Below are 14,492 nucleotides of genomic sequence, written 5' to 3' on the forward strand. Positions count from 1 at the left end.
GTGGGGAGGGGGAGAGCATATATATGTGTGTGTGCGCGCAGGCGGGCTGGCGCGCGCGCGCGCGTGTGTGTGCATGTGTGCCTCTGGTTGAACCACACATTTGAATCGAGAAGTATAATCTGTTCGTGACGCAGAGAAGAACTGTATGGCATGCACCCCACATCGTAAAACACAAACAAAAAAATGTTGATAAAAATGCGCGTCCCAGACTTCATCTTTTCAGGACCGCAGCATGCAAGCATAAATCTGCCACAGTGAAAGCACATGAGCATGTATGTGTCAGGTAGAAGTCCAGATTATTGCATGTGTTTTACTGAGTGCATACCTTTCTTTTGGAATAACAAACGAAGAAGCGAACGAAACTGAACAAAAGTGTTGTGTGCGCGTGCATGCGTGTACGTTTGTTCGTTCGTGTAGTGTGTGTGTGTCACTGCTTGTGTGTGTGTGTGTGTGTGAGTGTGTGTGTGTGTGTGTATGTATGTGTGTGTGTGTGTGTGTGTGTGTGTGTGCTGCGTGCTGGTCCAGTATGTTAGTTTTGTTGTTGCTGTTGTTGTTTCAAAGAAACTGAACACTCAAGGTAGCGTGACCACCGGCTGTCTCACCCAGTGCAGCTGCAGTGCAGTGCGCCAACATGAAGCCCGAGTTGAGCCCTCCGTCCGGAGTCAGGAAGGCCGGCAGTTCACTCAGGGCTGAAAACACCACCACCAGTAGGCTACAGACAGTGGGGATTCTGCTTATCACAGTCATCACGTTCTACCACCAGTTCAAAGTGCTGTACATTCTCGTCACTAAAATACCACCACCAAAACCACTACCAGGCTACAGGTAATGGGGATTCTGCTCACTACAGTTGTACAACCATTTCAAAGTGCAGTACGCTCTCGTCACTAAAACACCACCACCAGGCTACAGGTAATGGGGATTCTGCTCACTACAGTTGTACAACCAATTCAAAGTGCTGTACGCTCTCGTCACTAAAACACCACCACCAAAACCACTACCAGGCTACAGGTAATGGGGATTCTGCTCACTACAGTCGTACAACCATTTCAAAGTGCTGTACGCTCTCGTCACTAAAACACCACCACCACATCCAGTAGGCTACAGACAATGCAGATTCTGCTTACCACAATTATCACGTAGTATAACCAATTCAAAATGCTCGCACGCTCAGATGCTTCAGATTCTGCTTACCACAGTTATCGTGCTGTACGCTCTCGTCACTAAAACACCACCATTGAGCTACAGACTTTGGGGATTCTGCTCACTACAGTTACTACGTTGTACAACCAATGCCTTACGCTCTCGTCACTAAAACACCAATACCACTACCAGTAGGCTACAGACAATGCGGATTTTGCTTACCACAATTATCATGCTGCATAACCAATTCAAAATGCTTGCACGCTCTCGTCACTAATATATGGGCAAACATATTGTTACCACAATTATCATGTTGTATAACCAATTCAAAATGCTCGCACGCTCTAGTCACTAATAATATAATATGGGCAAACATATTGTTCAGCATTGTCTGATAAATGAATTTGTTTCTGATAAATGAAAACAAATTTTAAAACTATATTGTTCAGATTTGTCTGATAAATTATTTTTTTCTATGATTTATGAAAACAAATTTCCTTCTTCTAATTATTATTCTTTCTTTTTTCTTCTTCTTTTTTTTTCATGATTACACATTTTCATCCAATCTGTTCTTCTTTCTTCCTGTCCTTCGTTAGATGGACATCCACATCCAATCTGTACAGTTCTTTTTATGTACACACATTTCCATCCTGTCTAAAAACCACCTCATTAGTCCTTAGAAAATCGAAATCAACTGCATGTAAAACAAGGAGCCAGCAGATGATATACCACGGAAAAAAAGGTTTATCATCGAAATCATTCCATCCTCAAACGTAACGTGGGATACATGCATACCTTTGACAGTATCCTACATCTGGGCAATTACCTACATATGCATCTACAGAAAGTATGTAGAAAGCAGATATAATACTCACTAGGCAATATTACGAATGACTAAAATGCTCAGCACCGCAATCTCATAAACTATGTAGGGCTAATCATGCGATTCCCATCCCATATACATGATTCAGTCATTCTGATACTGCTAGTATTATGTGAAGTGCTGCGCATCCAAACTCGGTCTCTTCTCCCATATGAGGACACACACCGACAGATAAGCCTGCCTGCCTACTCATCCGTCAGTCCGACGGGAGACTCCATCAGTATTATGACTGTGACAGAAGACATTCTCTTTGAGAGTGTTTTCCTTTTCAACACGTGAAATGAGTTTCGAATGAAACAAAAGATTATTTTTCAAGACAAAGTAACTAAATTGGTTCACTTCTCATTTCATCGAAGGCTCCGAGTACAGATACAGTTGTGCAGTTTTGTTATTTTATTAAATATTTTCTTTTGAAAAATTATGGCAAAGATATGTAGCAGTATTTCTTTAGAGGGGAGAGGAGGGGGATCTTTCATCATGGTGTAAAGCTGGACTTTTAAAGTGAGCATGTTTTCTACTATGTAAAACGACTACATAATTATAATCTATAGGTGGACACGTTAACTGCAAAGTTATGGCCCAGGTCGTTGTACATTTATTCCAATGGAAATGCCTAGAAAGACCAGAATGTATCACAGACGAATTCCCCCCACCTCCCCCCCCCCCAGCCCCCCATACACACACAATTAAAAAGAAACGCTTTTACATTGACTTACGTTTAAAACAAGTATCGTGACAGATTTCCACAACACTCATCCACACCAACACAAAACGGATCAGAATACACAGTGACCTTACCAGGATTGACAAGTCTCTCTATGCGGCGCTCACTCATGTTCGCCAGTTCGTGTACTCCAATGGCCAGATAGTCCAGACTCTGAAACAGTCATATCGTGTGCTTCTATCTGTCTCTCTGTGTCTGTCTGTCTGTGTCTCTGTCTGTCTCTCTGTCTGTGTCTCTGTCTGTCTCTCTCTCTCTCTGTGTCTGTCTCTGTCTGTGTCTCTGTCTGTCTCTCTCTCTCTGTGTGTCTCTCTCTGTCTCTGTGTCTGTCTCTGTGTCTGTCTGTCTCTCTCTCTGTGTCTGTCTCTGTCTGTCTCTCTGTCTCTGTCTGTCTCTCTCTCTGTCTCTGTCTGTCTCTGTGTCTGTCTCTGTCTCCCCCTAGCCCCTCTCTCTCCTGGAGAGCAGGTCCAATTCGCCCTTTTCCCATTTCGCCTATTCTTTCATCGCGCCGTCACCCTTAATGACCTCTTGAAAGTTTGACTCTGTCCTGTTTCGCCCATACCCACCGTTTCCGTTTCGCCCCAGTATTCAACCATGTGCACTCATACTACTATCAACCACAACGAACACGTAATTTTTCAACCGGTCTTGAGAATGGACGAAATATTGTGGGTGTATTCACGAAAATGCGAAACATTACAATTCACACACACACACACACACACACACACACACACACACACAGATAGAGAGAGAGAGAGAGTAGCTAAATATATACAAAGGCAAAATAGGAATGAACGAATCGGGATCAACAATTTACTGATAGGCGAATCGGGATGACATATCTCTCTCCACACTCTTCTATTTAAACAACACACTTCCCTTGTCCATCATTGCACTCTCTCCAATTTACACAAGGCTACGTTCACACTATGGCCAGCCAGTTGCTGACAGCAACTGTACGAGAATTACGCGAATGTCATTTCGCGTTTTCCCGCATTTGTAAGCCGGCGGTCTAAGCATTCACACTGGCCACCAGCCGTCTCCTACCTGTGTCTCATGCACACATAATTTATGAGACGGATAGCTGTGGATAGCTGTTCCAAGGGACGGAACTGTTCAATGATACCAGAAGCGTGAATCCCATTTATCAATAATTATTCGTTTCTACCATCTGGAGAGCGCCGAACTGTTTCTAGCTGACAGCAACTGGCTGTGTGTGTGTGTGTGTGTGTGTGTGTGTGTGTGCGCGCGTGCTTGTGTGTGTACGCGCGCGCGCGCGTGTGTGTGTGTGTGTGTGTGTGTGTGAGGCTGAGGGCAACTGGCTGTCACCAACTTGTTGGGCTTCGTGTGAATGTAGCCTTATGGTTCAAGTGCGTTTCGCTTTCCAAACACGCTGCTTTATTGCAGACCCCTTCCCCCATGAAGGATCAGTGTTACTGTAGTACACTGCATTTTGAACAAGATGATGTTCCCATTTCTATTTAATTGATTATCTAATTTCCATGGTGTTTATGACATCACTGACACTCACCTTAGCAGGGTATTCTCCATGGAAGTTGCCCCCTGACAGAATCTCTCCCATGTCTGCAAATACCATCTACATTCTTGTTTAAGGACAACACGTTGGCATTATGCACGAGCATGCACGCGTGTAGTTGGCATGTTGGTTACGTTGTATAATATACACGAAGCCAAAGTGCGTGTGCTTGCTGTGAACACATTCTTAAACAATGCATGTTTGAGTGCATACCACGGTTTAGTAACTGCATGTGTGGTGTCCTCCTTCATATGTATTCATATCTGGACATTACGCGTGGTCTTACATATAACCATGCTTCAGGTGTAAAAGGCTGCACATTGTGTGTGTGTGTGTGTGTGTGTGTGTGTGTGTGTGTGTGTGTGTTCGTGTCTAACTCTAACTCGGTCGCTTTCACCCGACTCCAGCACCAGTGTCTGTGAGTGAGTTACGGTGGGAAGGATACAGGGTTATCCGTGGCGCTGTTCATCTCTGTGGTCAGCAAGCTCCGCACGAACTCAATCGTGTCGTTCACCACTCCGTGCACCTGTACACACACACACACACACACACACACACACACGCACGCACGCACGCACACATACACAAACACGCACACACACACACACACACACACACACAACATCGAGTCATCATCAACATGCTCTGACACACCGTGACACGTAATCATATCATGTCATCAATCTTCTGTGAAATTAACATTGTGCTCTGCACACACGCACACACCACACCACACACACACACACACACCAGTATTATCCATGTGTTTACGGATTTCTCACGAATGTCGCAAACACATGCCTGTTTGTGGTCAACAAAAGGCGAAGAAACAAACAAACAAAAAAACCTACTGGGAAAGCATGTGATTGACCACACTCAAATGAGTACCTTAATGACTTGTATACAGGATGAGAAGTTTCATTTTTAAGGCAATGTCAAAGCATGTGGACTGATGATCTACACGAGAAACAAACTACCACTATCATCAGAACGTAACACTTCTTTTTACTATCCCAAAGGCAGGTAAGCTACCTATTTTAAAGGCAATATTCGTACACAGATGAAACGATATTGCTACAAGCAAATGATGTAACCCATTTTCAGTTGGTTTTCAACTCCAGTTTGAGGATAATTGTATTCAGTTTTGATGCACTTTCAGGCTCTGCTGACAAGGAGCCTGGTTCGAAGAATCAGTAGTCTGAAGTTACGCAACTTTAGTCAGTCTGTGCTAATCTGAGAGTTGTTCTTTCCGTTGTTTTTATTTCTTTTTTCTTTTCTTCAAGGCCTGACAAAGCGCGTTGGGTTACGCTGCTGGTCAGGCATCTGTTTCGGCAGATGTGGTGTCAGTAGCGTGTATGGATTTGTCCGAACGCAATGACGCTTCCCTGAGCTACTGATACTGATATATATATATATATATATATATATATAGAGAGAGAGAGAGAGAGAGATCTATATGAAAGAGACGGCTGGACACAAGTGTCCGTTCGTGTTCATGGAATGGGTCATTTCGCGTGGTATTGTGCCGAATTACGCACAACATGTAATTTCTCATTATGCCTGCATTGCAAAACGTACGAAATATTTCGTTTAACTAGGTCTTAGGAGTTAGGATACTAAAATAGGCCATTTTTACCAAGCTCGTTCTGACCCACCTGTGGACAGCAGCGAAGAGTGTAGGCATCCTGCACTCGGTCACAGAAGCGGTGGCTCTCTAGAGGAGAAAAAAAACCCAATCACAGTTCACTTTGAATCCACCAAGTAACAGTTATATCCTCTAGAACAGCCTGTCATTAGTTGGTATCAACCACAAGTCACCCCGCCACACGAACTCTACCGTGGCTGAACTAAACCGCGCACATTCACTGAACAATTCAGTCACAACAGAAAACAACCCATGTTGACTGCAGTCACACACAGTCAAGTCATGGCTGACTGATTCTATTGTTTCACCAAAGACTTATAAACGTACAAGACTTCCTCTGTTTTGAAAACACATCGACATCCGCTTTTCTTGTACGGAGTGTGCAAATCAAAATATGAGGGGGGGGGGGGGGGGGGGGGGATACGTTTACAGGAAAACCGGATGAGAGAGCTCACTGTTAAAACTCCATGAAGCTTTGAAAATTTCGTATGGCGGCCAGTTGGTGACAGCGGCTTGCTCTGCATCAAAAGTTACAGAAAGCACGTGCAAAACGTAAAGCCTGTTGAATTTGTTGAGTGTCTGTGTCCAAAGCACTTTGAGAGGGTGCTTTTTTCTTTCTTTTTTGGAGGTGGGGGTGAGAGTTGGGCGGGGGGGGGGAGGGGCGGGGGGGGGGGGGGGCTGTCTTTGTTCGTTGTTGTTTTTTGTTCGCATTCAGGTGGTTTTAGTTCGAACCCCACGGGCGCTCCAACATAAAAAATTAATCTGCAGGCATTTTCGCTGTCACTGGTGTGGTGTCAGTGCAGTTTATGCAAGACGTTAAATCCACCTTCAACCCATCACCACAGTACATTGAATTCTCTTTCACCATCTGTTTCTCTGTGTGTCACACACACACACACAAACACACACACACACACACACTCTCTCTCTCTCTCTCTCCCCCCCCGCCCTCTGTCTCTCCGGTAAGGTGTCACACCCACCTGCCACCTCCGAAGGGTAGGTCTCGGAGTGCAGCAGACCTCGGAGACGCCGAGCCACTTTGATCTGTCCTTTGTGAGGCCGCACTGACTGGATCTCTGTGGGACACAGCAACGTGTGTAGCATGGAGAACACTCGTGTGGTGAGTCAAAGCAAAAGGCGTATCATACTGCGCTGGTGTGACGTGGTGTGTGTGTGTGTGTGTGTGTGTGTGTGTGTGTGTGTGTGTGTGTGTGTGTGACGCATGTGCCTGTCACTGTGTGTGTGTGTGTGCGCGTGCATGTGTGAGTATGTGTTTTGTGTGTCTGAAACCGAAGATTTTAAAAGTAAAATTTAATACCGAGTCGTTGGCGATTAAGAAACAACTGGTTGTCTTACACTGATATGAAGTTTTTGCAATATTTAAATTTTAGAGAGAGAGAGAGACAGACAGACAGACGGACGGACAGACAGACAGAGACACAGAGAGAACGACAGAGAGAGAGAGAGACAGAAAAAGAGAGACGGAGAGAGACACACACACACACACACACAGAACAACAGGGAGACAGAGAGAGGGAGAGAGAAAGAGAGAGAGACAGACAGACAGACAGAGACAGGGAGAAAGAAAGAGAGACAGAGAGAGAGAGAGAGGACCTAAACAAACAAGTCGCCCATTATCGTCAACACCGCCGTGACGTAATACACGTGACGTCAGACTCACTGCTGTCAAAAGCGCGTGACGTGCCCTTCAGCACCTCCAAGGTGAAGGCCGCAATGACGTCAGCTTGACGAGCGATGCCCTCTGCCCTCTCCACTCCTGTAGACAACAGAACACGGTATAGTCGTAGCACCAGCAGCAGTAGCAACAGTATGATTGTCAGTCGTGTCCGACTATGACCATCAGAACAGCAGAGGCAGACGTTTTTCGTAAAATGTAATATCAGTCACGTCAGTCACCAAATCCAAATGCCTGAGAATTAAATCGTCCCTCGTTCATTTTATTAATAATATTATTTATTTATTTATTCATTTTCTATCTTTTTTTTTAATTATAAAAATGTTATTTTTATTCTATTATCTATTTATTTTTATTTTTTTGTTTTTTTTGTTTTTTTTAATTAAATTTTTTTTTTTTCTCAAGGCCTAAGCGCGTTGGGTTACGCTGCTGGTCAGGCATCTGCTTGGCAGATGTGGTGTAGCGTATATGGGTTTGACCGAACGCAGTGACGCCTCCTTGAGCTACTGATACTGATACTGATCATTTGTTCTCAGTTTTAAATTTTGCCAACACTGAGATGATTCACTCATGTGATACGGAAAGAAGAAGACATGTTGCTGGATATATGTATATAAAGGGTTCAACACCTACCTTCCACGCCAAGCGAAGTGATCAACTGTGTGCCATTGATAAGCGCCAGACCCTGCAATCACAGCATCAGAAACACTAACTGCATCAGTCGTCATCATCGTCACCAATAAAGCAAAATCATCACCGACAACAACCTTGAAACAGGAACAACATCGCAATCATTTGTATTTGTATTTCTTTTTATCACAACAGATTTCTCTGTGTGAAATTCGGGCTGCTCTCCCCAGGGAGAGCGCGTCTCTACACTACAGCGCCACCCATTTTTTTTCTCCCTGCGTGCAGTTTTATTTGTTTTTCCTATCGAAATGGATTTTTCTACAGAATTTTGCCAGGAACAACCCTTTTGCTGCCATGGGTTCTTTTACGTGCGCAAGTGCATGCTGCACATGGGACCTCGGTTTATCGTCTCATTCGAATGACTAGCGTCCAGACCACCACTCAAGGTCTAGTGGAGGGGGAGAAAATATCGGCGGCTGAGCCGTGATTCGAACCAGCGCGCTCAGATTCTCTCGCTTCCTAGGCGGTCGCGTTACCTCTAGGCCATCACTCCACATCATCATCATAAATGAAGCAATATCATCATCATCGACAATAACCGTAAGCCCGAAACAACGTGGAAATCAGTTATTGGATAGTCATCAGTAAATGATACTATAATCATTAAAAAAAAAAAAAAAAGAAACCACACACCCGAAAACGGAGTACGGCTGCCTACATGGCGGGGGTAAAAAATGGCCATACACGTAAAAGCCCACTCGTGAACATACGAGTGAACATGGGACCCATGAACGAAGAAGAAGAAGAAGAAGAAGAAGAAAATCAACACCGGCAATAACAGAACAGAAGTAACAAAAGAGACATGTGCTCCAAAGTGTCTCCAACCGAGGTCTGTCCTTTTCACTGGGAACTGGGCCAAACTGGCAAACCAGGCCAACTCGTGTCAAGAATCACAATACTGTATTAACCAAAAAACAGAGACATTAAAAACGGTGAACCTTGCGATGCATTAAGACTGCCAGCAAAACAGTAAGGATAACACACAATATAAAACACACACAGCAAAGTCAAAGGAAACCCGATAAAAAAATATCAGTTTTTTCTTATCATTTAAAACACACACACACACACAAACACAGCCTGCAAATACGCGCACGCACGTACTCATGCATGATTTTACACACACATACACACACGCGCGCGCGCGCGCGCACAACATTATGGACAAATATGATGGCGAGGTCAAAATAATATCATCAGCACATAAACAAAACAAATAAAGGTAATTGTGTTTTACACACACACACACACACACACACAGGCGCGCGCGAACACACACACACACACACAAACGCACGCGTAAACACACGCACACGCACGCACACACACACACACACACACATTATACTGTTCATTCCTTTGCATTTTTCTGCTCTATCTTATGGGCAAATATGATGGCGAGGTCAAAATATCATCATCAGCACATACACAACAGAGATAAAGGTAATTGTGCATGAAAACACCCAATTTCCACAGTAATATTCACACCTTTACACATTTACACTTACTTTGGATACATAATATTCAGCCCAAACACGAAGGTCACTACCACTTTAGAAAAGACAAACCTAAAAACAAAACAAACAAACAAACAAACACACTACATGTTCCTACCTCTTTGGGTTTCAGTTTTATAGGCTTCAGATTGTGAGATTCCAGCACCTGAAGAACATACAAACACATACCCACGCTATTTCAATAAATTCATGGTTATGTAAAAGTATTTATGACAAAAGAGTTTCAATTAATGCAGCTTTTCGTCTATGTCAGCATTTCATTCATGGCACATGCAACCAACATCAACATACAGTCTCTCTCTCTCTCACACACGCATATGCGTGGAAACTGACACGCACACACAATACATGTACACACACATTATATCATACACACAAAAAAATATATATGTATACACACTCTCTGTCTCTCTCTCTCTCATTCTCTCAGTCTCTTTCATACACACACACACACACACATACACACACACACGCACACACACACACATACACACACGCACAAACACATCATGCACTATATACACTAATCACACACACACACACACATGCGCGCACCATGCACTATACACACCAATCATACACACACACACACACACGCACACACACACACACACACACATCATGCACTATACACACTAATCACACACACACACACACATGTGCACACCATGCACATCACACACACACACACACACACACACACACACACATAAACAAACAAACACACGCGGCACACATAAACACACACACAAACACACACACACACACATAAACATCCACACACTAACATATTTGGCCTCAGCCCAGCCGCTTTTGGGGCTCCACATCTTGCCCTCGCCAACGACGCCCAACGCCAGGTGAGAGAGAGGAGCCAGGTCACCACTGGCCCCCACCGTCCCCTTCTCCGGCACCCAGGGCAGGCATGAGGCTGGAACACAGATTATCATCATCATCATCATCATCAGTGGAGTGAAGGCCTAGAGGTAACGCGTCCGGCTAGGAAGCGAGAGAATCTGATTGCACTGGTTCGAATCACGGCTCAGCCGCCGATATTTTCTCCCCCTCCACTGGACCTTGAGTGGTGGTCTGGACGCGCTAGTCATTCGGATAAGACAATAAACCGAGGTGTAGCGACACGCTCTTCCTGGGGAGAGCAGCCCGAATTTCAGACAGAGAAATCTGCTGTGATAAAAAGAAATACAAATACAAATACAAATCATCATCATCATCATAAGAAGAACTGATATTTATATAACGCTTTTCCCCGCAGAAATACTGCTCAAAGCGCGGCTTTACATTTTGCCCCCCTCACCCCCACACAGAGAAACACGTGCCAGAAAACACTCGCGCACAGTACCTCCATGGAACAACCACCCTTTATTCTTTTTTTTTTTTTTTTACCCGTTACTGTTGTGTGTGTATACACCTTCCCCACACAGAGAAACACGTGCCAGAAAACACTCGCGCACAGTACCTCCATGGAACAACCACCCTTTATTCTTTTTTTTTTTTTTTTTTACCCGTTACTGTTGTGTGTGTATACACCTTTCACTTACAGTTTTCATGAAAAATAAATATGGTTCTGATTCTGATTCCCACAATAAAACAAATATTCGGAAACATTGGGGGCTGTTGTTTGAGGGACGTGGTGGCGGTCTCCACTCTGGGAGGGATGCTCACTCAGTCTGGTTCCGCGACTAAGCCATTATTGTCGTTAGTATGGGGGTTAGTAGGTGGTGTCCAAAGTACGATGAATCAGAACAGGCACCACTGAACACCACCGAAGTGACTCAGCAGCAGTACAGGGTTTCCTCTGGTGTGTGGCCTCCTGGCGACCTAACATCGATGGTTCCCTGTGGACTACCGACGCTGGAACTGTGACGGACGAACCCGGGAGTGGCCGTGTATTGGGGAATCTAAATGAGCGGCGTGGGAGTAATGCCACTGAAATGGTGCAGATGATTGGCAGCAAAAAAAACCAAAAAACAAAAAACAAACAAACAAACAAACAAACATTCGGAACCAGAGCATTCCAGGGCTGGAAAATTACTGTCGTTGGAAAAAGATGTCTTTTCAAAGCAGGCTTAATTAAAAGAATTTAGCGAGACAGAATGTCGCAATTTTTCTGGCAGTTTGTTCCACGATGAGGGGGCCTGAAAAGAGAAAGATATCTGTCCCTGTAATGTAGGTATACACGACAATATAAGGACATCTTCTGGGGGTAAGGTATGCACGATAATATAAGGACATCTTCTGGGGTAAGGTATACACGATAATATAAGGACATCTTCTGGGGTAAGGTATACACGATAATATAAGGACATCTTCGGGGATAAGGTATACACGATAATCGAAGGACATCTTCTGGGGTAAGGTATACACGATAATCGGACATCTTCTGGGGTAAGGTGTACACGATAATCGGACATCTTCTGGGGTAAGGTATACACGATACTCGGACATCTTCTGGGGTAAGGTATACACGATAATCGGACATCTTCTGGGGTAAGGTATACACGATAATCGGACATCTTCTAGGGTAAGGCATACACGATAATCGGACATCTTCTAGGGTAAGGCATACACGATAATCGGACATCTTCTGGGGTAAGGCATACACGATAATTGAAGGACATCTTCTAGGGTAAGGCATACACAATAATCGGACATCTTCTAGGGTAAGGCATACACGATAATCGGACATCTTCTGGGGTAAGGTATACACGATAATTGAAGGACATCTTCTAGGGTAAGGCATACACGATAATCGGACATCTTCTGGGGTAAGGTGTACACGACAATTGAAGGACATCTTCGGGGATAAGGTGTACACAACAATTGAAGGACATCTTCGGGGGTAAGGTATATATGACAATTGAAGGACATCTTCGGGGATAAGGTATATACGACAATTGAAGGACATCTTCGGGGATAAGGTATACACGACAATTGAAGGACATCTTCGGGGGTAAGGTATATACGACAATTGAAGGACATCTTCGGGGGTAAGGTATACACGACAATTGAAGGACATGTTCGGGAATAAGGTGTACACGAAAATTGAAGGACATCTTTGGTGGTAAGGTATATACGACAATTGAAGGACATGTTCGGGAATAAGGTGTACACGAAAATTGAAGGACATCTTTGGTGGTAAGGTATATACGATAATTGAAAGACATCTTTGGTGGTAAGGTATATACGACAATTGAAGGACATCTTCGGGGGTAAGGTATATACGACAATTGAAGGACATCTTTGGTGGTAAGGTATATACGACAATTGAAGGACATCTTTGGTGGTAAGGTGTACACGACAATCGAAGACGAAAAAGAAAGGGAGACCACACAGGAAAGAGCAGAAGGACAACGTGTCCTCCGTGCAGTGTGTGTCTGTCTCACCATTGAAGATGTCGATGTAGCGTTGCAGGGTGTCCATGGAGATCCCGCTGTAGCCCTTGGACAGCGTGTTAATCCGCAGGGCCAGCAGCATCCGTGTCCTCTCGGGGGACAGTGCTGGCCCCACGCCTGCACACACACACACACACACACACACACGTACATATACTCTGTCACTCTGTCTCTATATTCCTATCTAATTATTGTTCTGTGTCCATTAAAAATATTATTTTCAAAGACGTCACACACATATAAAGAGTAAGAAAATAATTAATGAATAATCAAAGAGATGTATCTATCAATCTACCTGATTATTGTACAAAATCATTAAAACGATGACTTCACATACTTCACAAATAGGCAAAAAGAAAGTTTTATCTTTAAAAAAAAAAAAGCTAACTCAGTAAATAATAAAATATTGAAATACCCACTTGTAAATCAAAAACACTTTTGTAGGTATATCAAAAAAAGAAATCTTTCTCTCTAAAAAAAAATGTACACATACACATTCACACAAATAGGCAAACAAAAATTTTATTTAAAAAACCCCAAACAAACTCAGTAAATAACAACATATAGAAATATCCACTTGTTAATCAAAAATACTTTTGTATGAAAAATATTTCTCTCCAATGAAATGTACACACACACACACACACACACACACACACACACACACACACACACACACACACACACACACACACAGAGCCAATATTTCACATCATTCACCCACCAGCAGCGTGTGAACGGATGAGATTTTCTTGCAGTTCACTGAAACAAAGGGGCAGAAAAAAATCTGTGAGAAAGAAAGAAAGAAAGAACGGAACTAAACAAGCGGACATTTGCCAGACCAGTTGAAAGGAAAGAAAAGAATGTAGGGACGGATCAATAAAAATCAACCAATCAATCGACCAGTGGCCACACACACACACACACACACACACACACACACACACACACACACACACACACAAAGCCAAAGAGATACAGGGACTGGGAAAGAGAAAGAGGGCAAACAACAACAACAAAAAGAGAAAGAAAATGATATCAACACACACAAACTTTTCCATACATTAAAGATCTCTCTCTCTCTCTCTCTCTCTCTCTCTCTCTCTCTCTCTCTCTCTCTCTCTCTCTCTCTCTCTCTCTCTCTATATATATATATATATATAACAAGAACAAGAACAAGAACTTTAATCTCTAGGCCTCCGGCCCCTAGAAAGAGGTCAAAAGTACACAATATGGTGATCCCGCAG

General features: G+C 43.6%; 1 protein-coding gene across 4 annotated transcripts in view; it reads right to left on the reverse strand.

The window, feature by feature from the left end:
• Positions 1-14,492, reverse strand: part of LOC143284658 (histidine ammonia-lyase-like) — a 38,225-nt gene that overhangs the window by 4,434 nt on the left and 19,299 nt on the right. For all 4 annotated transcript variants that reach the window (XM_076591565.1, XM_076591563.1, XM_076591566.1 and 1 more), the window contains exons 8-19: positions 13,970-14,007; positions 13,237-13,362; positions 10,624-10,763; positions 9,933-9,980; positions 8,262-8,313; positions 7,614-7,709; positions 6,913-7,008; positions 5,943-6,001; positions 4,733-4,813; positions 4,282-4,347; positions 2,825-2,903; positions 603-689 (exon numbers count right to left, since the gene is read on the reverse strand). In XM_076591565.1, the coding sequence (XP_076447680.1) occupies positions 603-689; positions 2,825-2,903; positions 4,282-4,347; positions 4,733-4,813; positions 5,943-6,001; positions 6,913-7,008; positions 7,614-7,709; positions 8,262-8,313; positions 9,933-9,980; positions 10,624-10,763; positions 13,237-13,362; positions 13,970-14,007 (968 nt within the window). The remainder of the gene's footprint in view (positions 1-602; positions 690-2,824; positions 2,904-4,281; positions 4,348-4,732; positions 4,814-5,942; positions 6,002-6,912; positions 7,009-7,613; positions 7,710-8,261; positions 8,314-9,932; positions 9,981-10,623; positions 10,764-13,236; positions 13,363-13,969; positions 14,008-14,492) is intronic.

This window comes from Babylonia areolata, chromosome 8, assembly GCF_041734735.1.
Source record: "Babylonia areolata isolate BAREFJ2019XMU chromosome 8, ASM4173473v1, whole genome shotgun sequence".
In the NCBI taxonomy this organism is placed as follows: Eukaryota; Metazoa; Mollusca; class Gastropoda; order Neogastropoda; family Buccinidae; genus Babylonia; species Babylonia areolata.